Source organism: Acinonyx jubatus, chromosome B2 (assembly GCF_027475565.1).
Source record: "Acinonyx jubatus isolate Ajub_Pintada_27869175 chromosome B2, VMU_Ajub_asm_v1.0, whole genome shotgun sequence".
NCBI lineage: Eukaryota > Metazoa > Chordata > Mammalia > Carnivora > Felidae > Acinonyx > Acinonyx jubatus.
The window spans coordinates 2,720,716-2,747,316 of record NC_069385.1 but is presented as its reverse complement, the minus strand read 5'-3'; the positions used below and the strand labels follow the sequence as shown (position 1 = coordinate 2,747,316).

Genomic DNA, 26,601 nt, shown 5'->3' with positions numbered 1-26,601 from the left:
TTTCATTTGTAATAAATGATTCACCTAAGAACGGGGGCTTACAACTCTTCCCTCCATTAATCAGCAAACGTCCCTTTTTCCCACAGCGCTCCTCTGCCTGGGAAATCGATGTCCCCAGATCACTGCCCGTGCACAAATGCCACCAGAGCATGTATCAGACGGAGACTGTGGGAGAAGAACGCATTCTGGACGCTTAACACCTTCGGGGGCCAAAATCCACCCCTGGTGGGTGTGGGGTGGTGAGGGAACTGGCTGGCCCGTAGGCGCAAGGTGGCAGGGGGGAGGGGGCGTCCTGGGGGCTAGTCCTTCAGGACTGCCAGGCCCCCGTGGCGCCGGGCCCCAGGCTGGGTGAGGCATCCAGCGGCAGAGCGACCTTTCTCCCCAGCTGCTCCCGCGTCGAGGCCGGGAACGCAGCAGGTGCAGCAAAGGCTGGCGATGCCCCGATTCCCCCCGGACTCTGTCCTGTGAGAACCTACAGTTATGAAGTGAGTCTCTTAGCACAGCCTGTCATCTGGCTGCAGCGGGGACGGGGGTCAGCGAACAGGCTTAGCGCCTGCCCTCCCAGGAGGGGTGGGGTCTCGGCGGGCACTGCCCCCTTGGAAGCACCCTCAGCGGGTTTACCTCCCAGCACGAGCCTGACCTGTTCCCCAAACACCTCAGCGTGTTTCCCGAGAGAAAGCCCGGACCTAACTGTTCACAAGGTGGTGCTTTTTCTACCTCTTTAGACGTGATAGTAACAGAATGTTGTAAGGTCTGAAGAGCTGTATCTGGGTGCCTAAGAAACATAGCGGGGACAAAGAGAAGCCCGTGGGGGCAGATGGCTCGTGGACACCCGGGGGGGGGGGGAGGGGTGCCACCTCCCCTCACCAGGGCCATCCTGATGCAAACAGCGGGTGCCAGGGCGCCTCGTCCCCACGCGCCAGGCGGTGCTGCATGCTGTGGAGATGCAGAGGGGGCCTGGATGCACGCGGCACGAGTGTCCGGGGCCAGGAGCACAGAAGCACTGGGACGTCTGTGGTTAGGGGCCTCACCGGGCACTTCTGTCCCTGTCCTTCCCGCCCTAAGCTCCCTGGGAGCATGGACAGGGTCTCCTGTGCTGACACAGGCTGCTGGGAGCGCAGGTTCATCCGGGACTGGAGAAGACCATGGGCTCGAACCGACGGCCTTGTAGCTCCTCCTGCAGCCCAGCTTCTGTGGGGACCGCCTCCGCGCATCATCGCTTCGGGTCCTCACACTTCTGTGGACCTGGTTTCTCCTGCCCAAGGTGACCGTCTGGGACTGAGAAACCAGCCCCAAGCCGGGAGCCGGAGAGGGAGCCGTGGGCTCGCAGCCCGGGTCCAGATGCTGCTGGGACGGCACCACTAGACTCCGAGAGTGACACCGACAGATGCGGTCAGGTGACACGGGCCGGCTAGCGTGCGCGAGGAGCTTCGGTGTCTCCACCTCACACCTCGGGTCCAGGGGCCGAGGGCAGCACGCGGCTGGAGAGACTCGGTGCCCTCGCAGACCAGACACAGGCGGGCGAGCTTCATCAGGCCCGGACACCAGGGACAGGGGCATGGCCGGTCCTGCTGGCCCCCATCACCGCGACGACAGTCACAGCCGGGGCTGGTCACTAGGGGTGGGGATGCGTGGGGGCACCACCAAGCCACGCCCACCTCTCCTGCTGCGGGATGCCTGGCTGTCCTCGTCCCTCGACGCACTCCCGAGCCTGGCGGAGGCGGCTGTCCTCGTCCCTCGACGCATTCCCGAGCTTCTTATCGGCTTCACGTGCAGGTGGGAAGATGCTTCCAGATGATCTCGGAGAAGGACGCAGAGGGGCCAGGGCCGAACCCGCAGTGCTGTGCTAGGACCCGCCACAGAAACTCAACCCGGCAAGCCCTGCGACAGCCACGGGAGCCTGTCCCCTGCCTACAGACTGTGTCCCCCATGGCATCGCATGGCCTGCCTTTCGCTTGTGCCCTCCCCTCTTCCGCTCACTTGGCTCCTCCTGTTTGTCCTGTGAGACTGGCCACCTCCTCCATGAAGACCGCCTTGACTGCCAGCTAGATTACACTCCTCTGCGCGTCCCCACATCTAGTCCACTGCTTCCGGCTGTGCCGGGTGGGACCTTGCCACACCGAGGGGTCCTGCGGCAGCACCCAGGCCTCCCTCTGGTGCCCGTGCACACCGGCTGTCCCGACAGCCCCCCCAAGGCCCCGGGGGGCATGTGCGCACGTGGGGGCATCGCTCCATGTCCTCTGTTGGCAGGCGGAAGGAGAAAGAGGAGAATGTGGCCCAGTAAAGGCGTGGAAGGACCGAGTCAGGGCGACAGGGGCCCCGGGACATGTTCGTGCCGGACGGACACATGGAGGAGAGGACGTGAGCCCACGCTCTGCGCCTGCCTTGTTCCTGCCACTGCTTCCCGGGCTGTGGGACAGCACACTCGGCCGCATCGTGTCTTCAGCGCTCGCCTCCGCGTCCACGACGGTAACAAGAGCAGCGGTGGCCGGTGAGGGCCCCGTACGCGCAGGAGCGGCGGGCACGGCCATCGGGACAGGGAAACAAAGCTGGGCAGCATCCTGGGAGCCGGGTGCCCACGAGCCCGACGGTGGAAAGCCCCGGAGTCCCACGGGCAGGGGTGCCGCGTGGAAGCCTCGGCCGCAAGCGGCTTCCGACTTCGGGCGCCCGTGTCGTGGCCGCGGGGTCGGGGGCCAGCCGCGGGATTTCCCGCCCGTGAAGCTGAAGGGGCGGCGGGGGGGGGGGGTTCCGGAGGGAAAGGGGTTTATTAGAAGCATGTGTTTCTCCGTCGGCGTCTGTCTGCTTCACCGTATTTATTTCTCCACTCAAGTCAGTTTACCGGATCGTCTGGATCAGGCAAATCTCGTCTCCGTGAGCCGCCCACATGCGGCTTGCTAAACTTTGACTTTCTGGGCTGAAGGGCCAGCCGAGAACATTCAGACACACTGAGTTTGGGAACGTTTGCGGAAGGGGCAGGATCGTCGGCGCGCAGCGGAGGCCAGCGGACCCGGCACCACGTGAAAGGTCGCGGGGTTTCTGTCCCATCGGAGCACAGACGCGGGAGACGAAGCTCGGCGGTGTCCCTCCAGACGGTGTGAGCCGCGGGGAGAGACTGCTGAGCCCTGCGCAGCAGGAACGAGCCCCAGATACACGAGCGACACCAAGGCCGCCAGACCACCCGCCTGCCACGGGGGCGGCCTCTGTGAGCGGGGCTTCCTCGCTGGCTCGGCCCCCCCACCTGGCCAGAGCGGGACGGGGCGGAGGGGGTGATGCCGGGACAAAGGACAGCGGAGGCTCTGGCTGGAGTGCGGCTGATGGGGGTCTCTGAGGGCAGAAGGCGGGGCAGGGGTCCCTGGGCTTCCTGGGACACGGCTGCTGCCCTCGCTCTCCTCTGCCCAAAGTCTCGGGCAAGGCTCCCGCGGTCACTGAGGCCCGTGTGCAGGTGAGTCTTCGGGGGGGTTGGAAGGTGCCGGGCTCGGCCGGGGGCACACGTGCTGTGAACACCGGGACACGGGGGCCAGACCTGGGGGCGGCCGAGAGCCACCGCCCGGAAGTCTTCTCTGACCCCCCGCCCGTGCCGGCCCCACTCTGGCCACCCCCCTCGCCCGCGGAGAATACCCTACCGCCAGAGCCACGCCTTCGAGGCCGGTAAGTCCTAAGGGACTGGTGATGAGGAACCCACATGACGTTATCTTTCCCAGGTCCACTGACGGCCACTTAGCAAAGAGCAGGACCGTGAAGCAACACGTCACCCTGGGCTGGGGTCTGAGCGAGGGCCACACAGCGCCGCTTCTGTGCACGGAACGTTCGTGGGCCAACAGGGGAAACGACGTGCGGCTGGAGTCACAAGTCTTCCAGGCTCTAGGAAGTGCCCCGGGTTAGCCGTGTGGCACTGACGTGACAGGCAGCTTAGCAATGGTTTCTATACACACCAGCGTGCACGCCTATAAACACGCGACCTGCTCATGCTCACTTCCCGCCTACGTAAAGTGGGGTAACCATTGCACCGGCCTCCTACGACTTCTGCGGATTAAGTGGGTTATTACGTGTAATGCACTTAAAACGGGGCTGGCATCTTCTAATGGGGAATCGGGAGCTTAATCCCCAAAGAGCCACAATAAGGCCTCCATTTCCCAGATCCAGACTGAAAGGCGGAGAGGAATCGGACCAGCGCGGCGATGAGGGGATCCTCCGAGCTGGAGACATGAGTCAGCCCCTGCACATGCCCGCACACACCTGCACACACCTGTTGTACACACGCACATCTGTACTAACACGCACACCTACATGCACCTGCACGCACATCGCCCACAGCCCCAAGAGTCTCGAGCAGGAAGAGAACCTGGCCGTAATCCTGAGTGAGCAGGTAAGGGCTTGAAGGTGGAGGCCGAAGACCAAGAAAGACACTCAAATCCACGGGACTTACCACGTGTGACTGACGGACGGGGAAGGCCCGGCCACAGGCGTCATCAATCACGTGGCTCCGGCTCAGGACTGGCCACAGGGAGCCGGGGGCCCCGACAGCAGACTTTCCCGCCCACCCCAGACCCCCGTGCACCGACGCTGCCCGCCCCTGCCCTCCTGTGGGCACCGCCTCCCCTGCTCAGAGCAGGTCACTCATCGGAGCAGCCGGGCCCGTCACTCCCTGAGCGGTGACGGCGGCTTTCAGCGGCGCCCGGCGTCTGAACATGGCCCCGAGGAGCCGCTCCAACATGGGCGACAACACAGGTGCTCGCGCTCCACACGGCCATCTCACAGTGGAGACTCCCCCCTCCCCTGTCATCCAGCACCCGCCGCACGCTCCCCTCCCTGCACGCGGCGCAGAACCGGGCCCCTGGGCCCAAGCCGCCCCTGCAGCGGCCGTGTGCACCAGCAGCCCCGCGTGCCCCCCGCTGGGGCGTGGATGCGCGGTTTCTCCGCTTCTTGCCTCCGACAGGAGGCGTCTGGATTCACCCAGAGAGGAACCCGGGGGCCAGGTGCCCGCCATACCTGCCGTGGGCGCGTGTGTCCCCTCAGTCCGACAGGGAAGACCGAAACCGTGTGCCTGGACACAGGAACAGGGAGGTGGAGGGGAGGGGAGGCGAGGCTGAGCCCGGCCAGCCTCACTGTGCATTGTTCCTTCCGGCTGTGCCCTCAGACCTGCGGGCCCCGCTGGCCCTGTGCACATGACACACCCTGGGCCGGCCAGAGGGACCCCAGAGGACAGGCGTGGGTAACCGAGGACAACCGTGTAAGCTGGCTGCTTGAACCCCGTGCACTTAAAGGCCCCCACGGTTCACAGGCAAACGTCTGTTGAGTCCGAACAGGGCTGCCCGGTGGTAGCTACAAGGGGCTGAGCCCAGCATCCCCGTGCGCTTTGCTGGGACAGTGGGCGTCCACCTGCCATTGCCCCACAGAGAGAGGAACCCTGATAGGGACTCACCAGATGCTGAGGTGGAACCGGCAGCCGCTCCGAGGCCCCCGACCTTGCTGGCAGGCGCCCAGGAGTCCTGACTGCGTCCCTCCCCGGGGAGGGGTGCCGATGGCCGGGAGGGGGCTGTCCGGGAAGGGGCACGGTGAGGACTGGAGGGAGGAGGGTGAGGGCAGAAGCCGTGTGCCTCTGCGGCTTGGACACACGAGCCCGTGCACTTGGTCACGTCTGTCGTTCGCATCCACTGCGGATCCCACTCCGGCGCGGAAAGGTGTCAATATACCCGGAGAGGACCCACTAGAGCAACGACTCGGCAAACTGGCCCTTTCCATCCCGCAGAATGGCGGCGCATCTGCCTGTTCCTCGGCACGGAGCGTCCCAGCCGCAGAAATACATGCCCGTCGGCTCAGAGAGCCAGACGGGATTCCCGGCAGACATCGGGAAGTCAGACGCGGACGTTGCGGCCAGAAGTGCGTCCTGGTGGCCACGAACCGCTTTACACAGTCGTAAGGATCCTTAACAGACAGAGCACCGTGACCCCCCGCTCGTCCACTTCCAGGCCGGGGTCCCCCACACGGCGCCACACGGCCGTCCTGTCCACGCATGAGGCGAACGTCCCCTCCCTGGGGAGGGCGGCGTGGGGCCTCTGCTCGGCAGCTGGCCTGCGCGGTCACACCCCCGGCTTCACCACCACCCGGGGAAACGGGCAACTCGCCTCCTCCAGATGGCCTCGGGCTCCTCGTTTGCGAAACAGACACAGACACGCTGCCTAACGAGTGCTGGTCCTCTGGAAGGTTCTAGTTTCAGACGTAAGTGACCACGTGTACAAATACAGGCGACGTGTGCTTGCACCGAAGGCGGACCTATCTGTTCCCGTTCTTCAGGGAAGTCCCTGGGGACGGAGACCTCCGAGTGCTCCTGCCGTGCACGCACGTTCACGAGGGTTGTTACCTGGCACTGACATCTCTATGTTTTATAAGGACCGTTAATTAAGTGAAAGCTTCAAATAGATTCTTGGCTAGCTGGGTCATAAACAGTGTGTGGCACCCGTGAGCGCCAACCGCACACGGTTCCTACGGTTCCCGTCGCGGTTTCGCCATGCGAGAACAAAAGTGAAACCTCTCAAAGATCCTTCAGGTTCTAGAAGATTCGGGCCCGGGTGGTTCAGCTTGGGAAACCCGCGCTCTGTCCAGATACACACAAACGTCTGTGACGCATGACGGGCGGAAACCAGCAAAGGGCAAACAGGCGAGACGGGCACCGTCTGGAGCTCGCGTCCCGGCTCAGAGCGCGGGGGCGGCGGGGGGACCTCCCTTCCCTTTCGCGGCTCCTGCAGCTCAGGCCTCCCTCACCTGCGACTCCACAAGGATTTCCAGGGGCCGGTCTCTCCTCACAAACCCCGGCGAGGCCCACCAGGCTCCCCAACAACTGCTCCTGCGTCCCAGCCGGGCACCCCCTGTCAAGTTTGCGTCCTCGCAGGGGCCAGTGGGGTCTGACCGCCTGCAAGACACTTTCTTCACCACCACGCCCAGTTTATACCACATACTGTGTCCTCCCCGTTAGTACCACAGTGTGCACGGCACCCCAGGCCCGACACGATCTAAGGACTCTGGTCTAAATCTTCAAAGGGACTGGGGGCCCCGTGGGGTTGAGGCAAAGGCATATTCCAGATAACAGTGCTGAGTATGTTTCAGGCGTTTCTTTCTTTAAAAAAAAAAATCTTTTTTAATGTTTATTTATTTTTGAGAGACAGAGCGTGAGTCCGGGAGGGGCACAGAGACAGAGGGAGACACAGAATCCGAAGCAGGCTCCAGGCTCCGAGCCGTCAGCACAGAGCCCGACGCGGGGCTCGAACTCACCAATCGCGAGATCGTGGCCTGAACCAAAGACGGATGCTTAACCAGCTGAGCCACCCGGGTGCCCCAGGCATTTCTTTATCCAGGCATTTACTTGTTTATCCAAAGATGAGAATGGAATATTACGAATCATAGAAGGCTAGGAGGAAGCTGGCCAGGGCACACCCCCCCCCCCCCCTCGCTGGGCAGCTACCCATGATGCTCAGTGAATATCCACAGACCAATCAAAGTCAACCTCTTACACAGGACCAGTCACAGGACAGGGAATCCTTTTGGGAGAGTGGACCACAAATTAACAAAGACACAGTTCTGTCAAACGGGATCCCCAGGGGGAGACAAAGTGAGCCAGGCACGGGGGTGCTTGTGCCAATGCCCCACAGAGCAAGTCCAGATCCAAGACCTCACCTCCCACCTCACCCTCACCTGCTGGCACCTGCTGGCTCAGGGAAGGAGGGCTGGGAGGACAAAGTGGTCTAAAATAAGCAGAGGGGCGCCCGGGGTGGCTCAGTCGGTTGAGCATCCAACTTCAGCTCAGGTCATGATCTCACAGTTCAGGAGTTCGAGCCCCTGAACTGACAACTCGGAGCCTGGAGCCTGCTTCGAATTCTGTGTCTCCCTCTCTCTCTGCCCCTCCCCTGCTTGTGCACGCACGTGCGCTCGCTCTCTCTCAAAAATAAACATTAAAAAATTTTAAAAAAACCGGCAGAGAAAGAAGAGGGCAGAAGTGTAAGAAAAACCTAAAAGGACTGAACGCCGCTCAGCCTCCTACCTTGTGCCTCCAGCTCTAGATAACCTAAACTCGCCCCTTGCGGAAAAGAAACCGCCGCCCCCAGAGACCAGAGCTCGAGCAGGGGCCCAAGAGCGAGCGAGGTTCTGCAGTCTCAACGGCGAGATCAAATAACGTCTGCCAGAGAGCAGCCGCTGGGCAACAGGACCCCCTCGCGAGTCAACATATAAACAAAAACAGCAGCCAAGCGGGACGAGTTTGCACCTAAACGAAGAAAAATAAATGACAAAAGTGAAAGTTAAAAAAAAAAAAATCACACTCCAGGTCTCATATTAAGTATCAGGAAGCGAGGGGGAAAGGTTAGCAATGTCATGGGTGACTTTGAAATACAATTACCTAAGGGACTGGCCAGTGAGGCTCCCAGACGGGACAACACGGCGTGCTCCGAAGCAGTTTGTAAAGAAGCAGCGAAGGTACTTACTAACAGCGCCCCGTAGAATTTCGAGAAGGCTTGCCGGAAGCGAGAAAGCATCCTGCCTCGGTGAGAAATGGGTTTAGGGCCGGGAGTCGCCCGCTCCTCCTCCTGGAGCGTGGACAGTCTCACTCCCCCACGTGCCAGAGAGCACACCTCCCACTGGGGTTTGTCAACATTCGGGCTGGTTCTCCCCGGGCGGCAGCAACACGCCGTTCCCGTGCAGCGAGGCCAAATCAGAACCACTTTTAGGGACTGACCTAATCCAGCACCCCGGGCTCATTTACTTAATATAGGGACCGCCGTCTCCAACGGGTGGCGAGCGGGCAAGGTTGGCCACCTGTTCTGCTGCGGGTCTGCCGGGCTTGAGCGAAGCCCAGATCAGACGCGCCACTAACTGGAAGCCAAGGGCGGTGGGGGCAGCTGGACCACACGACCGACCGCCCCGGCCAAACGCACACGCTCTGCTCTGTCTTCGTGCCCAGGAGCCGGCAGCACGGGCCGCTAAGAACGCGACTCCCGTCGTCGTCAGTCTTGCTTCCGTGCGTTTTTTTCCCTGGAGTCTCTATTTCTGTCATTTTGAGAAGCTCCGACCTCCTCGAACCGTGGGTAGGGCCTCTGCGAAAGAAACCTAAAACCGGGAGAACGTAAGCCATGTACCAGCGCCACGCGGCTTAATTGCAAAGCCGCAAAGATTCACTGTTCCTGTGTCCGACCGCTGTCCTCCGGGTTCCTAAACCGGAACCTCCCTCCAGATCCGTGGCCACGGATGTCTAAGGCGGACCCCGATGGTTCATGAAATGGCCCCCGCCGTTCTGAAGTGATGGAGCTTAAAAAGAGACGTCTCTGCCATTAATATCCACCCCAAACGGCTCCTTGACGGGCTGTGGCTGACGCATTCAACGTGCCGTTTTGCCTTCCCTGAGAACACAGCATGCCCACCAGCTCGAAACTCCCACCACGCCCACTAGGCTCCTCGTCTGTGCATCCCCAAACAGCAGCAAAATTGGCGTTAGCAAAGTTGGGCAGAAGGCCCACAAAAATAAAAGGCATAAAAAATAAGGACCACTGACCATACTGCCGCTGAAACACGTCTCAGCCAAAAGTGATTCAGCTGGTTTGCGTAGCCGAGGGGTCGGGACCTCAGCCTGCCTCCCCCGTGACCGACTAGCACCACTCAGGCCCCCGCAAGGAACTCTCCCCTCGCTCAATGCGGATTCTCACCACCATGAGGAAGGACAAAACTAAGACGCGTCTCTATCACGCATCAGCGGACGTCGCCATTCGTGGGGAGTCTGTGTGGCATTTTGGACGAGAAGACAAGAGAGTATCTTTATGCCCGTGAATCCCCCGCAATTCACAGGGGCGGCCCGTCCAGACGCTCCTCACGCCCCCACGCGTGGGGACTGGGGGACCGGAGGAATTTCACCTGGCAAGTCAGACCCACGCAGAAACCACCTGCTTAGCTCCACGTCGAGGCGAGCAGGGGGGGGCAGGAGGCCGGGCGTCTCTTCCCCGGGGAATTTGCAGAGACCCTCCCCCGTTTGGAGCCACCTGTCACTCACGGCCCAGCCAATGCAGTGACGTCACTGTCACGGCATCTGCTGCCTCGCTAACCGGCTCAGTTGTGGAGAGGTTTCTAGTAACGTTCCAGAGCTGAAGGCGGAGCTCCCCGACCAACAAGAAAATGTCTCCAGCTGCCAAGTGCGGCCTCACAGGGCTTCACCGCCCCCAGCTGGGGTGAGGGCACAGGCCACCGGGGTCACAGCTGTGCGATCCAGGAGGGCGGGGGTTGCTTCGGCCCTGCTGTGGGAACCACTTCCTGCCGCGTGGTGTTAGCGACCATCCACACTGCTAGCTCCGAACAGTGTCCAGCTGACCTGTGTCCCCGACCTCCAGAAACCTGTACCGGCACCTGTCAACGGGGCACCCGGTGTGCGGCAGATGGCGCGGTCCCCAGGGCCACACCGGCTCCTTCTCCCAGCTCCTCTGACAGCAACAGCCAGGCACACCTTCCGCCCGTGACTCAGCTATTGGGGGTCTTTCCCTTTCGTTCCCACGTTGACTCAGCCTCTTCTCTGTCGTGTCCCTGTTTCTGTCATTCCCTGCACCTGCCGCGTGTCTCTCAATTGCCGCAGAGGGGAGCCCCCGCCTCTCCATCTCGTAATCCCGTCTCAACCCGTTCTCCACAGCACGACCAGACCAACGCTGACATCCAAGCCTTATAATCCTTGAGGACCCCGTTGTCCTCAGGACAAAGCCCAAGGCCCCGTAAAATGGTTCCCGAGCCCCCTGCCCTGTTGTGGCCCCAGTGCACCCCTCCTTGCCTGCCCACCCCTGCTCCTATCCTCCCTTCCTCCCTTACCCCCAAGCAGGGATTCTCCAGGGTGTATGCTGTGCCTTAGGTCTGGCCAACTCTCTCCCAGCTTCCTGTTCCCAGACAAAAGTCGGGAGGCGGGGGGCGAGTCCCCTAGCCCTGTGCACTTCTGTGGTGCCCTGGGTCACCCTGTATGGCCACAGCTGTCTTGGCAGGTGTGGCCTGCTGGCTTGTAGGCCCGGGAGGGCAGGGGAGTGCCTTACCCACTTCGCACACGATAGCACCCCTACTCGGGAAGGAGGGGCCGCTGCTCTGGCCCCCCACATACAACAGGTCATTAAATCAAGCGTGCCCACGGGCACAGCCCACAGCCCTGCGGGGCCACTGTCCCGATCAGCCATGTTCTGGACCCAAGAAATGCTGTTCCAAACTCTTACCCACATCTTCGAGACCCAAGAAGGTGAAGGCAGCGGGGGTGAGTGCCCGGGGGACGCAGACGCTGCTCCAGGAGGGGCCGGCACCCGGCTCTCAGCGTGGAGCCACCAGACCCTTGCGTATCACTGTCCCCTTCCCAGTACCGCCAAGTGCACATTTTCTCGTTTCTCTCACGCTGCAGTTCATGATTTGAGAGGTGCTCACCGCGGGGTTGGCAAAAACGGTGCACGGCAGCGGAGTGAAGATCGTCACATGAAACAACTCACGTTACTCGTGAATCTGTACGGACATATACGTGCGTCGGGCCACACATACACATTCCAGATTAATGGGAATTGTTTAACGTTACAACAACAGTCCTGAAACGAATGCTTCCGTTTCTCTAGCGAGAAGATACAGTAAGCTAATTCACACTTAACAAGCCAAACGGCTCAGAAAATGGTAGCCTTGAAGGAAGCTTCCCACCAGTGACCGGAGCACTTGTGGCTGACAGAAGAGAATGCTCTGGATGCTGGCCCATCACTGAACGCGGTGACCGTTCCTCCCAGCGGGGTGCCAGCCCCCGACGCGCTCGGCACGTGACACATCATTCTCCTTGTACATCCGAGTGTTCGAGAGAGATGCGGTCATCGCTCAGGCTGTGAAATAAACCCTGGAAAGCAGCGGTGAGTGAGAGGCACGCCAGCCTCGTGGCGCTAACATTCTGCTACAGGAACGTCGCTGAACAAATGACCACAAGTTACGTACGCAAACGCAGTTGTTAGGACTCTGCATAGCGTGTCATGTGGAGAACGGAGAGCGGGAAGACAGGGGCGCCCCTGCGAGTGTCAGCAAAGCCAAAACTCAACAGGCGAGTTAGCGGTCGTCTACGCTGAGAAAAGTGAAAAGAGGCCTCTACACAAAGACCGAGTATCAAACAAAACACAAACACAGCAGACCCCGCGTGAGCAGACCCACCGCAGGCTCTGGAAGGCACTGGAAGGCCACGTGGTGGGAACCAGCGGGGACCGTGGCCGGCTGCATCTTGTTCTGTCCTAAGTGCAATGGGACCATGAAAGGGTTTTAGCTAGAAGGTGTTTCTCTGCGTGGTAACTGCCTCTGACCAGGGAAGAGCTGGACGAGGTGCAGGCAAGTCTCTGGGAACCAGCCGGGAACGTCGCTCGGACCACGGCTGCATGAAGGGCAGAGTCATCTGAGATCCCACGGGTGGGGGGAAACCTGGATGGGTGACTGACTGGATGCAGGATGAACAAAACTGGGGGGGGGGGGTCAGAGATGATCGTCAGAGACCCGCCAACGTAGGCGGAGAACGTCGTTTATATCCAGATGACAGCTCCTTTTTAACTCCACGCCAGACTTCCCTTCCAAGCTTCAGGCTAACGTGCCCACTGCCCACTCTCTGCTTGAAATGTTATTTCCACTTGCACAGAAACTCAACTAACAAGTCCACAGCTGAACACATCATTTTTTCCCCTGAACCACCCATTAAAACGAACAGCTCCTCCTCTATTTTTCCTTATTATATAGCAAATGGTCCTACCATTTGCTAATCATCTGTGATGGTTAATTTTCTGTGTCAGCTTGACTGGGCCACTGGGTGCCCAAGTATTTGGTCAAAGATTATCCTGGGTGTGTCAGGAGGATGTTTCTGCATGAGATTAACATCTGAACAGGTAGAGAGTAAAGCGCATTACCCCCCTTAATGTGGGTGGGCCTTGTCCACTCGAGTCCTGAATAGAATAAAAGGGCTGACCCTCCCTGAAGGAAGGGGTACTACCACCTACCTGATGCTTTCAAGCTTTCAAGCATCTGTCTTTTTCCTGCCTTTGGACTTGAACTAAAACGTGGCTCTTCCTGAGTCTGGGGCCTGCTGGCTCTCAGACCGAAACTTACACCATTGTCTCTCCTGGGTCTCCCGTTTGCCGACTGTTGATATAGGGACATGTCAGCCTCCACCATCAAGTGAGCCCATTCCTGGTAATACCTCCCTCTCTCTGTCTAGATAGACAGACAGACAGATGGATACAGATGTCCAGATAGAGACATCTATAGATAAATACATACATATATCCTATTGGTTGTTTCTCCGGAGAAGCCTGACCGATACATCAGCCAAAGAGGGGATGATATTGCCCAGGAAGGAGATAAAGTTAAAAACCGAACACACAAAAAACCCTAGAAAACGAAGATAAGTTCGAGGGTGGTACCACAATGGTATCCACAAACTCTGGAGCCCACAAAGAAACAGGAATGAGCAGGATCGCTTCAAAGTCAGGTAGGTTGGAACGGGGGCAGGGCAGCCGCTGGGTGCACGGCCAACCAGCAAGAGCCTCCGTCTCCCAGATTCCCATCCTGCTGAGTGCGGCCGTGTGGCCGAGCTCCGGTCACTGGTACGTGTGGGGGGTTGATGGGACTCCCCAACACCCCATTAAAGACGGACTCAACGTGCTAGGCTCCCCTTTCTGTCTTCCAAAGGGTGGACACCCAACCTGAGAACGATCCCGTCTGAGCTCCATGGACAAGGACTTCACCCTCAAAGACAGCAGAGTGACAATATGGGCGGTCCCCAGATGACGCCGTGCAGGAGATCCCCCCGCTTCCCCACCAGCCTGGACCGGCCACGTCGGTCCCACCCCCCGGCAGATCCAATCCTCCCTGACGTTAGTCACGATGTTCTGGAGCCTCTTTGTTGTGTCCTAGCAGAATCAGACCCTGACACATCCACAGATTAAGCAGCACAGCCACTGGCAGAGGCCCTGGGACAGGGCTGAAGGGGACGCCTGTCTGCATGGCCACTGCTGTAACCGAGCACCAAAAAATGTCTGCACCAGGGGGTGCGGGCGGAGTGAATGGACAGCGGGCAGAAGGTGCAGAAGTGGGGTGAGAGGGGGTAATTACAACGATTTACGGTGACGAGGAGAAAACGCTAAATCTAAGGAGCGAGCATGTGTAAATCTGGAGTGAATGTGTGTGCACGGGCATGTGTGTGTGTGTGTGTGTGTGCATGCATGCATGCGCGTGTGCAGAAGAGACTGGGACATAAACAAAAATGGAAAGACTGAAATAAGAGTATTAACCCACCTTGTGAATCTCCTGATTACCTTTAGAGGAGGAAAAGATACTTTCTTAAACGGGGTTGGGTGCGTATAAGCAGGACCTGTAGGGTCAGAGCAGGAATCTGAGGATGTTTCTGAACGATTTGCTCTCTTTCCTTATTTCGTCTTCCTCCCTTTCTCCCCTCCTCCCTCCTTCTTTCCTCCTTCCTCCCTCTTTCCTTCCCTCCCTCGTCCCTTTTTCCCTTTTCCCTCCCATCCTTCCTCCTCCCTCCTTCCTCCTCCGTCCTCCCTTCCTCCCTCCTTTCCTTCCTCTCTTTCTCTCTTTTCCTCGTAAGGAGCAAGGTCAACCAGAGAGAACGCTGGCCAGAGTGCGGGTCAGGTTGAAGTGCGGGAAGAAAAGTGGGAAGTCGTCCCCAAAGAGAGAGCACGGTGAGCACAGGCCCACGCTAGGAACAAGGGGAAGTTCTTAAAGGCTGGGCTGGCGAGGCTGGGTCCACGCATCCTTATGGGAACAATGTACCCTGTAGTCATCAGAGTTCAGACACATGGAGAACAGGAAATGACTGGCTCCTTCCAGGTTGTGTTTTTCCCCCGTGACCAGATTAAAAGGCTACAGGGCAAGATATTTCAGAGTCTGCAGCAGAGTGATGATAGGACCTTTGCTGGCCAGAAGGAGGTGACGACAGGAGGGATGGGTGGGCCAGGCGGCGGGCCCATCGATGGGCGGGAGATTCTACTGAGAGGACGCACATCTACAGCGTGGCTTCCATTACAGCCGGCGAGAAGGACAGAAACGGGGCAAGACAATGTGCAGGATCACTTGTCGACTGCGGTGATGGAGTTCCCGGGATGACAGTTTAAAGTAGCGGCATTTTGGAGAAGACGGAGAAAGTCACAGGAGAGGGGGAGGCGAAGGAAGTAAGAGGTGACGGCATCGGATGAGGTTTTCATACGGATGTCGAGGACACGGGCATGGAGGCTGGGGCTCCAGAATCAGCAAAGAATCGCCGTGGTGACGCCACATGGAGTGGACAGCCACACAAGTACAGGGACAAGTGGTGAAGCCAACCGGGTGAGATGCAGAGAAGCACGAGGTGTCCCAGTTGACGGGAGGGCTGAGACCAGGAGCCACCAGCCCCAAACACGTAGCACCCAGGCGCAAGATGCAACGGGGGAACGAGTCGCCTCCACTGGGGAGGACCCCAAGGCAGAGGATTCTGGGAGAAGAGTCTGAGGACATGGGGAAGGTGGATGGGAGCACGGGGCGTCAAGGGCAGCATTTGGGGGGGTGTCTGCGGTCACAGGCATGGATGTGTGCGAGGGAACGAGTGACTGCGAGGTCGTGCTTTGAGTGGCGGCGGTACGGAAAGGGGGCAGCGTGGGGCGCACGGGCTGGTCATCTTGCTGGAGAAGGACCTGTCCCGGACCTCTCCCTGGACTGACAAATAATCTGACATCCTTCATTCACCTCCATCCTTCATTCTCGCAGAGTTACCTGACAGACCCTCTCCTGCATTTTCCGGAATGTTCTGTTGATGTGAATGAGGTCACTCTGAGATGGCTGGTTCTTCATTAACTGCTGTTTCTCCTATAGACCTGTCTCACCCGTCATTTTAGCCATCTGTCCTGGCCTCGTGCTGATGACGACCATTGAGTTCTCTGCTCTGGGATGGGAAGGTACCGCACTCTGGCCTCTCAGAACCAGGAACTCACATACGGTCTGATATCCTCTGTCACAAAGACACAGATTGAAATACACATCCAATTGGTAAGGACCCTTGTCCAGGCCAGGAGACTGGAACCCACATCGGGCAACCAAAGAGGTTTAATGTTTAATGGCACTACTTTCCCTCTACTCTTATCACACTCTGTACCCACAAAATAACGAAGGTCGAGGCCAAGGAACATCCTTTCTGAGTTCGGCCCTGCCCTTTCCTTGCTCTGTGACCTTGAGAAGCTCGTGGGGACACTGAGCACCATAATTTCTCCATCTTCCAGATAGAAATAAGTGCCCTACGCTGCCTGCCTTGAAGGTTGCTGGGAATGCCGAGTGACTCAGGAAATGTGGCACAATATCACGTTCATGGTGACATTTTATTGTTCCCAGCACGACGTAAGTCCGCATGCATCCTAAAAGACCGTTCACCCAAGTCAGAGCTTATGCCTTGCGATGCTGTAATCAGAATTTGTGTTTACTCACCTGATGTGTCTGCGGTCTCCCTTTCACACCTGTCCTTTCCCAAACTGTCCCTGGGGAGCTACGTGTGGGATCACACTGGAGTTTTCAAAAATAATTTCTCCATTTTCCTCTTCACGAGGACCATGTGAAGAGCACCACGTAAGGTGGGTGCTGAGGATGCTTCTGTTCCAGGGAGTTATCTCCCTCAGGCTTTGTCATCCTATCTGCTTTGTAAGCCCTGCCTCCCAGAAGCCTGGGGACATGGCTAAGCGCCTGGCTCTTCTTCCTGGACAGGACTGCCTCGTCCAGCTCTCCTTCAGACTCTCCCTCCAACAAACCTTCTTCCACTGTGTCCGTAGACTGCCGTCTCCGGCTGGTGATTGCCCTGCCGCCACAGGCCTTCCTTGGACCACATCATTGGGTCTGACTTTCCAATACGTGTCTCTCTGGGTGGATGAAACTCCCCATCATTTTCTAAGCTGGACTCACCTCACCAAGCGAAACAGGTAAAATCATGTTATCACCTACATCACGATGTGACGCGTCCTGCTCACGGAACTGCTCGTAGCCGATGGATGCCTATGGCGACATATATCGATCAAAACACCCTTTCCCAATCATGCGATCGTGGGAACCGGACTTATTCCATATACAGCACCTTTTTTGTATTATACCCCAGGTCACGGGGGAGGCAATTTCCTCTGCAGGAGGGGTCATGTCTCTATGGGACTGACAGTGCACCTTGTACACGGGGTTCAATTCACATGAGCTGAGACCACTTTTTAAATCCAAAGAATGAACACACGTATTGACTCCATTAGGAAGCCCAAAACATGCTTCACTAAGTTGCCAACATCAAACAGAGACACAGCCTCGAAGAGGAGTTAGCTCGTAATCTAGGCCACAGCGGGCCCTCAGTGTGTTGCCTAAGAACGCACGGCCTCCGGGAGGGCCTCGCTTCCTTCCCACCTGAGCCACTAAACATGCGTCTTGTTTTCTCCTCCAGTCTCCCTCTTGGTTGCTCCAAATTTCTTCAGGGGAGAAATATGAAAAAGAAAAGCAGCGCCACCTAGCCTGTGAGGTCAAAGGACAAGGGCTTTGTCTAGAAGCACGCAAAGCTCTAGTTAACTTTGATGACAGTCCAGAGAGCCTGGCAGCTTCCAATTTCTTTTCTGCGATTCAATTAAGCTAATGTGTACATTTGTGCTTTAAGGTGTTCATTTTTTTCTACACAAGAGAAAAATAAAAGGAGCCTGGGAAAAATTCTGAGAGCACAAAATCTAACAGACAAATGGAATCATTCAGCATGATTTCCTCAGGTAACGTTTGTTTTATGAATCCACTTTCCAGTTGTTTCTAGTTGTCTTAAGAAGAACTTAAATTGATTCTGGATTTCCATTTCTTGGAAGGGACCGGCTCACATTTCTCACAGACGGCTGGGCTGGAGCTTGATTTTTCATAAGAGATGAGGGTAACATCTGGAGAACGGCCACATCCCCCCCAAAAGTGGGGTAAGTTTAACTCGATCATAAATAACAGACACTGAAATGCCCCTCACAGGTACAGCAATCTTAAATAGTAATAAGGCAGTTGTTGGTAACATACACTAGGTAGCCAAGGTGATTCAAGGTCAGTTTTTTCTTCCAGAAGCTTCTGCAGATAATCAGCATCTCCCAACCACCCACCTGATCCTGTCCAAAAGCGATGCCCTGACACTTGCAAGTTACTGATGAAATGCAGCTTGGTTTGCTACGGACATATGTTTTATAAAATGCACTTGTAGGGGCGCCTGGGTGGCTCCGTCGGTCAAGCATCTGAATTCGGTTCAGGTCATGATCTCGTGGTTTATGAGTTCGAGCCCCACGTCAGACTCTGTGCTCACAGCTCGGAGACTGAAGCCTGCTTCGGATTCTGTGTCCCCCTCTCTCTCTGCCTTCCCATGCTCATGCTCTGTCTCTGTCTCTCAATAATAAATAAACGTTAAAAAAAATGTTTTAATGTATTTGTAGCGGACAGAGTTGGGACTGACTCGACATGAACATGATGTGGGAGACGCAGGGGGCATAGGCAGACTTCTCCAGCACATGGAAGTCACCACGCTGAACACAAATGACCCTAACACAAGTGAACACGGCACCCACTGACCCACGTCTCCCCCCTTGGTCCTGTTTGGCCACATGCTCAGTCTTGAGAGTCTGTGTTGCAAGACTCTCCAGGATCTTTGTCAAGAGGAGCGAGCCCAGATCATCTCCAGAACTTCTGCTGGTGGTTTCACTGCATTTTGTGCAAAGCCTGCAACCGTCCCTCTCTGTCCTTGCCTCCCCGCCAGCCACCCCAGCCATCCTTGCCCGTTCTGCCATCAAGCTGCCTTTGTCTTTCACTGTATTACAGCAGAATTCCATCTGTACTCTAGCATACTTCATTTCATAGGAATTTGAAGTGTTATTTCCTATGCAAGGATTTCTTTCCATTTAAATTTAAGTTAACGTATAGCGTAGTATTAGTTTCAGGAGAATTTAGTGATTCATCACTTATATATAACACCCAGTGTTCATCCCAACAAGTGCCTTCCTTAATACCCATCACCCGTTTGGCCCATCCCCCTACCCACCTCCCTCCCATCAGCCCTCAGTTTGTTCTCTGCAGTTAAGAATCTCTTATGGTTTGTCTCCCTGTTATTATCTTATTTTTCCTTCCCTTCCCCTATGTTTGTCTGTTTTGTTTTGTAAATTCCACATGAGTGAAATCATATTTGTATTTCTCTGATTGACTTATTTTGCTTAGCATAATGCACTCTAACTCCATCCACGTTGTTGCACAAGTGGTAAGATTTCATTCTTTTTGATCACCGCGTAATATTCCATTATATATGTACACATCTTTTTTTTTTAATTTAAAAAAAATATTTTTTAACATTTATTTATTTTTGAGACAGAGAGAGACAGAGCATGAACGGGGGAGGGGCAGAGAGAGAGGGAGACACAGAATCTGAAGCAGGCTCCGGGCTCCGAGCCATCAGCCCAGAACCCGATGCGGGGCTCGAACTCACGGACCGCGAGATCATGACCTGAGCTGAAGTCGGATGCTTAACCGACTGAGCCACCCAGGCGCCCTGTCACATCTTCTTTATCCATTCGTCAGTCGATGGACATTTGGGCTCTTTCCATAATTTGACTAGTGTTGATGGTGCTGCTATAAACATTGGGGAGGATGTGCCCCTTTAAATCAGTATTTTTGTATCCTGTGGGTAAATACTTAGTAGTACAATTGCTGAGTGATAGGATACTTTTTTTTTTTGACTTTTTAAGGAACCTCCATATTGTTTTCCAGAGTGGCTGCACCAGTTTGCATTCCCACCAACAGTGCAAAAGACTTTCTCTTTCTCCACATCCTCGCCAACATCTGTTGTTTCCAGAGTTGTTCATTTTAGCCATTCTGACAGGTGAGAGGTGGTATCTCATTGTGGTTTTGATCTGTATTTCCCTGATGATGAGTGATGTTGAGCATCTTTTCATGTGTCTGTTAGCCATCTGGATGTCTTCTTTGGAAAAGCGTCTATTCATATCCTCTGCCCATTTCTTCACTGGATTATCTGCTTTTGGGGGTGTTGAGTTTGATGAGTTCTTCATAGATTTTGGATACCAACCCTTTATCCCATATGTCATTTGCAAATATCTTCTCTCATTCCGTTGATTGTAAATATTTATATCCCCAACTTGAAAGCACCCAAATATATAAATCAACTAATCACAAACATAAAGAAATTCATGGATAATAATACCTAATAGTCGGGGACTTTAATACCCCCACTTATAGCAATGACACGCTGGACTGGATGGGCTTAACAGATATATTCAGAACATTTCATCCTAGAGCAGCAGAATATACATTCTTCTTGAGTACACATGGAATATTCTCCAGAATAGATCACACGCTGGGTACAAATCAGCCTTCAACAAGTACAAAAAATGGAGATGCATATTTTCAGACCACAATGCTACGCGACTTGAAATCAACCGCAAGAAAAAACCTGGAAAGACCATGGATACTTGGGAGATTAAAGAACATCCTACTAAAGAATGAATGGGTTAACCGAGAAATTGAAGAGGGAATAAAAAAGTGCATGGAAGCCAATGAAAATGAAAACACAATAGTCCAGAACCTTTGGGATGTAGCAAAGGTGGTCATAAGAGGGAAGTATATAGCAATCCAGGCCTTATTAAAGAAGGAAGAAAAGGTCTGAAATACACAACCTAACCTTATACCTAAAGGAGCTAGAAAAAGAGTAGCAAATCAAGCCCCATACCAGCATTAGAAGGCAAATAATAAAGATTAGAGCAAAAATCAATGATACCAAAATCAAAAAAAAACTGTAGAACAGATCAACGAAACTAGGAGCTGGTTCTTTGAAAGAATTAACAAAATTGATAAGCCCCTAGCCAGATTTATTAAAAAGAAAAAGGAAAGGACCCAAATAAATAAAATCATGAATGAAAGAGGAGAGATCACAACCAACAGCACAGAAATACAATTATAAGAGAATACTATGAGCAATCATATAGATGTCAACAAACTGGGCAGTCTGGAAGAAATAGACAAATTCCTAGAAATTCACACCCTACCAAATCTGAAACAGGAACAGAAACTTTGAACAGACCATAACCGGTAAACAAATTGAATGAGTAATCAAAAATCTCCCCACAAACGAGAGTCCAGGGCTGGATGGCTTCGCAGGAGAATTCTACCGAACATTTAGGGAAGAGTTAATATCCGTGCGAGGATTTTTTAATTAGGATTTTTTTAGTTAGTGCTCTGGTTACAAATTTTCTAAGGTTTTGCATATTCTATTGCAACCCAGTATTTCCCTAAGCCCTTGTTATTTTCAGTGGATGATTCTGCACACTGCAAGGTTTCTCAGGAACACATGTACTGCTTTATAAATAACGCACCTGTATTGCCAATCCCTTAGTGGACACTTCAAAGGCAGGATATCTCATCGCATTCAGCGGCTCACTTTTATTCCAGTTGTGGTGTTGATATATGGAGTTACAACTCACATACTTAAATTAGCTTCTTAATATTTTGTGTTTACTGCAACTTTGAGAAGTCTACCGTTATTCATGTATCCAGATATTTAAGTACAATTGCTATAAATTGCGATGTAACATTTAGACCTTATGAACAAATCTCTTTGCCTAGATGTGAGCCTCAATTTTCTCTGACACATAAGGACATCTTTAAGCGGAATATTCCGGGGGCATCTGAGGGCCTCAGTCGGTTAAGCGTCTGACTCCTGGTTTCAATGATCTCTTTTATTAGGATGTGGTAAAATGGTCAGATGCTAAGAAACAGGATAATAATAATTTTGGTGTAAACAGAGTCTCCCTTCCTGGAGACTCCGCATCTTCCCTGCTCTCGATGGTGGCGAAAAGCAGGAGAGCAGAGAAGGTGCCCAGTGACACCGCGCGGACGAACGCCTGCTCTGCAGGAAGCACCTGTGACCGGGCAGTGTGCGCTGGTGACACGAGCAGACATCACTGCTAATTAAATCAGTGACAGTTGTTAATTGACTCTGAGGGTTCCCCACCATGGCTTACTTTCCCAGACGACCGAAATCTTCTCATTTTCAACTTGAGTGACGGTTTCAGAACAGGTGATTTCCGAACCGGAGTCTCCTCCACCCATTTCCATGGGCAACAAGAAACGGCAAATCGTGCCATCAAATTAAAGGCTCTTAAGCTCTGGGGATGGGGTTGAGTTAGTCACGCAGACAAGTGGGAGAAATGAGAAACACGGGTAATGTGCTGCTCGATATGTCAATATTCAAAGAAGGAAAACGAGCAGGATCACGGGCTGCGAGCCAGGAGCCAGGATGACGGTCACCCCTCTGCCAGCTAACACCGATTGCAGATGTCACTTATCCTGACTAGGGCTCGGTGACGTGACCTCTTAAAATTGGGCAGTGATCCCTGCTGCTGACCTCGCTGCGTGCTGCTGAAGAAGTGACAGACGGTGCCCGCAGGGTGCTCTGGACATGAACTTAACAAATCACTGCTTTTCTTAATGGGGGAACCAGAGCCATGGTCCCGGAAGCCGGGAATCTTGACAATGGGGCATGTACTGACATAATTCCACGACAGAAGAGAGGAAACTAAGACTGGTTTGTGCATTACTTTCATCTCAGCTCTCATTCCACTTCTGATCATTGTTATTCTTCCCAGCGCCTCTGTCCCGGGAGAGTCAGAGTCTCCAACGAGATTTGGGAGGAACTTGACGTATAGGTAGGTCGAGAGGATTAGGAAATGTCAAATAACAAAAAGACGACGACGAGAAGGAAAGGAGTGAACTTAGATCCTGGCGCATTCTGTAGCCAGCTGTATTCAATCCTTCCCCGACACCGTCTGGACTTACAGGTCCATCGATGCACCCTCTATTCTCCAGGGTGGATTTAATTATCGTCAACAAGTATTTTTCAAATAAACACTTCAGTTTCTGAGTCTGCCTCTGACTCATCACAGCTGAAAATGAATTAGGGGTTGCAAAGGTCCAAATCGTGAACAGAACAACTGTGATCTTCTAAACGGAAGGACATGTTTAAACATCGGCGAGACCTTCCATTTTTCACACACGCCATATTCCATATTTAACCAGAATCTGCCATATAAAGTCATGTTCAAAATCCCAAGGGAGTACTAATCAAATCCGGGCAGTGAAGTGTAATCGCATTCATGTCTTGGGTCAGCACACAGTGTCTTTTTCTCCTTATCAATACTCTTACGGTATCACCCGGGCACGTCAACTAAAGAATGTATACCACGAATCTCTGAAGACCTGGAAGATTCCGGTTCTATTTTGCTTTGTATGTTATGCCTCATTTTGAATCTGAAGTACTCAAGGTAAAACTCTAGCTGTAAGCCCTGCAGATGCTGGGACTTTAAATCAGTAACATCTGATTTAGATGGATACTCGAACATTGCCCTGAACCCAGATTATTCCCCAGCATGGCTCAACGCACCAGATGCACTCCTCAGCGCACTTTCTTAAGCAATAATGTGTGCATGCACGCACCTCGTGTGGGTGGGTACAAACACTGTCTCTCTTTTTATTACGTCCTGGAAGTAGATGAATTACATACACAGAAGGCGAAACACAGATTCTTTTCCCTATTCCTCTCACTAAGATCAGGCAAACCCTCTGGACATTTCATGGAAAACAAACGCAAGATTGTGAACCGTGGAGAGAAGAAGGCAGGTCAGCTAAAGACTTCAGGACCCGAGGAGTGACCTGGGGGTCAGTCCCCTGGGTTTTTCTTTTTGCTTTGCGTATCCCACACCTGGAGCTGAAGAAACCAGCAACCCTAGATACCAATGGGCATGGTGGGGGTGGGGGGGGAGGGGAGAAGGAGATGAAGCCCCAACAAGAGCCGGTGCTCTCATGTGGAGGAGCCTGGAGTCCTCCCTCACTGGGCTACACTGAGGTGCCCAACACCCCCGTCTACTGCCCAGTGGGCAAGAGGCCTCCAACCACTGCTCAGTGGTAATAAGCCCACACCATCCCTTGGTGGCAGTGGAGGCCATGCAGGGAGCTGGAACACCCCCTTCTGCCCAGCAGCGACAGAACCGCCCCTTGAGAATCAAGTGGAAAGACGTGGTCTCCCACCCCTCTCTGCAGGAATGAGGTGGCGGCCTCCCCTGCTCTGCTGGAGTGGTCCCAGAACATACCTGCTAAGCCCGAGTCTTAGAAAGGATCCGGGGTCTCACAGCCAAACCACCAAAAATGCAGATTTCAACCACACCAAAAAAATCACTCATCACACCAAAAACCAGGAAGATCTCAATCCAAATGAAAAAAGACAACCAACAGACGCGAAAACAGGATGACAGAGATGTTCGAATTATCTGACAGAGATCTCGAAGCAGCCATGAAAAAAAATGCTTCAGCAAGCAACTGCAGACAGGTTGAAACAAATAAAAATAAGTGAATAAACAAACCCTGAACTAAAAAACAGGAAATGCGCAGAAGAATTAAGCAGAAATTTAGAATCTGAAAAATACACTCATATAGAAAGGTTGCAGTTTGGGAACAACAGCTGAATGGAGGGAACAGAGGAAGGAATTAGTGAAATGGAGGAAAAACAATAGAAAACTCTCCCTCCAAGTCTAGAGAAAGAACATCATAAACCTAGAGCAAGCACAGAGAAGGACATAAATACATGGAAATGAATGAATGAATAAATATAAACAAAGAGCAGTAATCAGTGCAATTAAAAACAGGAAAACAACAAATAGTATCAATGAAACAAAGACCTGTGTTTTTAAAGATCAATAAAATTGACAAACCTCTAACAAGACCGACAAAGGAGGGAGGGAGGGAGGAAGCACAAATCAGCAGTATCAAGAAGAGAACAGGAGGCATCACTACAGATCCTGCAGACATCAAAGGTTAATAAAGGAATCCAGCTCAGCACACAGAGATTTGCCAACACAGATGAAATGTACCTTGAAGGGACACACTGCTGGCGTGGTCCACCCACAGGTGGATGGACCTTCATAAGGGGTCCCCACGAAGGCCTCTGAGGGAGGTTCAGGGTCGGCGGGGCAGGCAAGTCTGAATCCCAGGCACTTGGAGCATGATTAGAAGTGAGGGGTGCAGAATGTGGAGGAGTGCATTCTCTCATGAGGGGCAAGGGATAGGGACTCCTCTTGTCTAGATCCAAATACTAAACTGATTAAAGAGGGTTTTTTTTGGCTATTGACAAGGGGATAACACTCATAGATAGATACAGAGGACTACTAGGTGTTTGGGGCCCAATTAACACCCACTGGGTAGGTTACACAAGGCTTTGCAGCTGCCCTATTTAATTGACAAGTACCTCTGGGGTGCCTGTGCTGAGCCAGGGAGGGGCTAAGCTTACAGGCTGGCAGAGGAATGGACCATGGCAGCCTAGGGAGAGAGGTACCACTACAGTATTGTTATGAGCCCCATACGCCGCAGCACAGTCACTGCTCTCCCCACGTGGTCTCAATGCAGCCCCACAAGGTCCACAGATTTGCTGTGTCCCTAGAGGTCCAGAAAACGGACTGAAGCCAGAGCACTCCGCCTTCCCAGTCCCTCATTCTGGATGCTGCCATGTGTTGTATGGATAGACAAAGATTACCTGAATAGGTAAACATAAAGTTTATCCCGAGTTTTCTTCTTCTACTGGCAAGGAAGTGAGCTCAGTGGTGTGTCACCGAGGGGCATTCATTAGAACATACTAGCACAGGGGCACCTGGGTGGCTCAGCCGACCGAGCATCTGACTTCGGCTCAGGTTATGATCTTGTGGTTTGTGAGTTCGAGCTCTGCGCCGGGCTCTGTGCTGTCAGCAGAGCCCATTTTGGAGCCCCTGGCCCCCTCTCTCTGCCTCTCCCCTGCTTGGGCTCTCTCAAAAATAAATACACGTTTTTCTAAAAAGAACATACTAGCATTTATCTGGGAGCTGACCAACTGAGATTCCCCACCTGGCAGGTCTGTCGAGTACGAGCAGGTGTGAGTGTGAATGGCTTGCTGGTCTACCCTCAGGTGGGAGGCAAGGTTCTGCTGTGAACCGGGGGAGAGTGCCTGGAGAGAGGTTTACACTCCTGACAGTTTGTTTAGAAACGAAGCCAAAAACCACAGGCACAGACCGAGAAGACACAGCCACACGATCACTAGAAAGGACTGATCTTCCATGGAGTCCGCAGGCTATCACGTCTCCCGGGCATAGAGGCTGCCTGTTCCAGCACCTACACTTTGCCACCCTGAGTCCTACTCACCGCCCTCGTCCAAGCACAGCCCACATGCGGTTTCCCTTCAGACCGCAGGAACCGTGGCTGCCCAGCCTGACTTTGTGGCCACTTGATTCTTCTGGATCAAGAACATGCAAATCTGTGGCAGCTTTTCACATGAAGAAGGTGTGAGGGTTTTTTGTGTTTCTTTTATGTTTATTCATTTTTGAGAGAGAGAGAGAGAGAGCAAGGGAGGGGCAGAGAGACAGGGGGACACAGAATCCGAAGCAGGCTCCAGCCTCCGAGCTGTCAGCATAGAGCCCGACGCGGGGCTCGAACCCACAGACCACGAGATCATGACCTGAGCCGAAGTTGGACGCTCAACCGACTGAGCCCCCCCCC

General features: G+C 54.1%; 1 protein-coding gene and 1 long non-coding RNA gene across 4 annotated transcripts in view; one reads left to right on the top strand and one right to left on the bottom strand.

Annotated features, from left to right (window-relative positions):
• Positions 1 to 26,601, bottom strand: part of RPS6KA2 (ribosomal protein S6 kinase A2) — a 345,106-nt gene that overhangs the window by 211,713 nt on the left and 106,792 nt on the right. The window contains exon 1 of one of the 3 annotated variants that reach the window (XM_027056475.2): positions 8,475 to 9,424. The exons of the other annotated variants lie outside the window; for them this stretch is intronic. Within the exon in view, the coding sequence (XP_026912276.1) occupies positions 8,475 to 8,525 (51 nt within the window). The 5' untranslated portion in view covers positions 8,526 to 9,424. Of the gene's footprint in view, positions 1 to 8,474; positions 9,425 to 26,601 lie in introns of those variants that run through there. 3 annotated transcript variants of the gene reach the window in all.
• On the top strand, positions 14,978 to 18,380 carry LOC128315452 (uncharacterized). Its single transcript, XR_008298212.1, has 3 exons — positions 14,978 to 15,950; positions 16,812 to 17,771; positions 17,862 to 18,380. It is a non-coding gene; the product is annotated as an uncharacterized LOC128315452 (long non-coding RNA).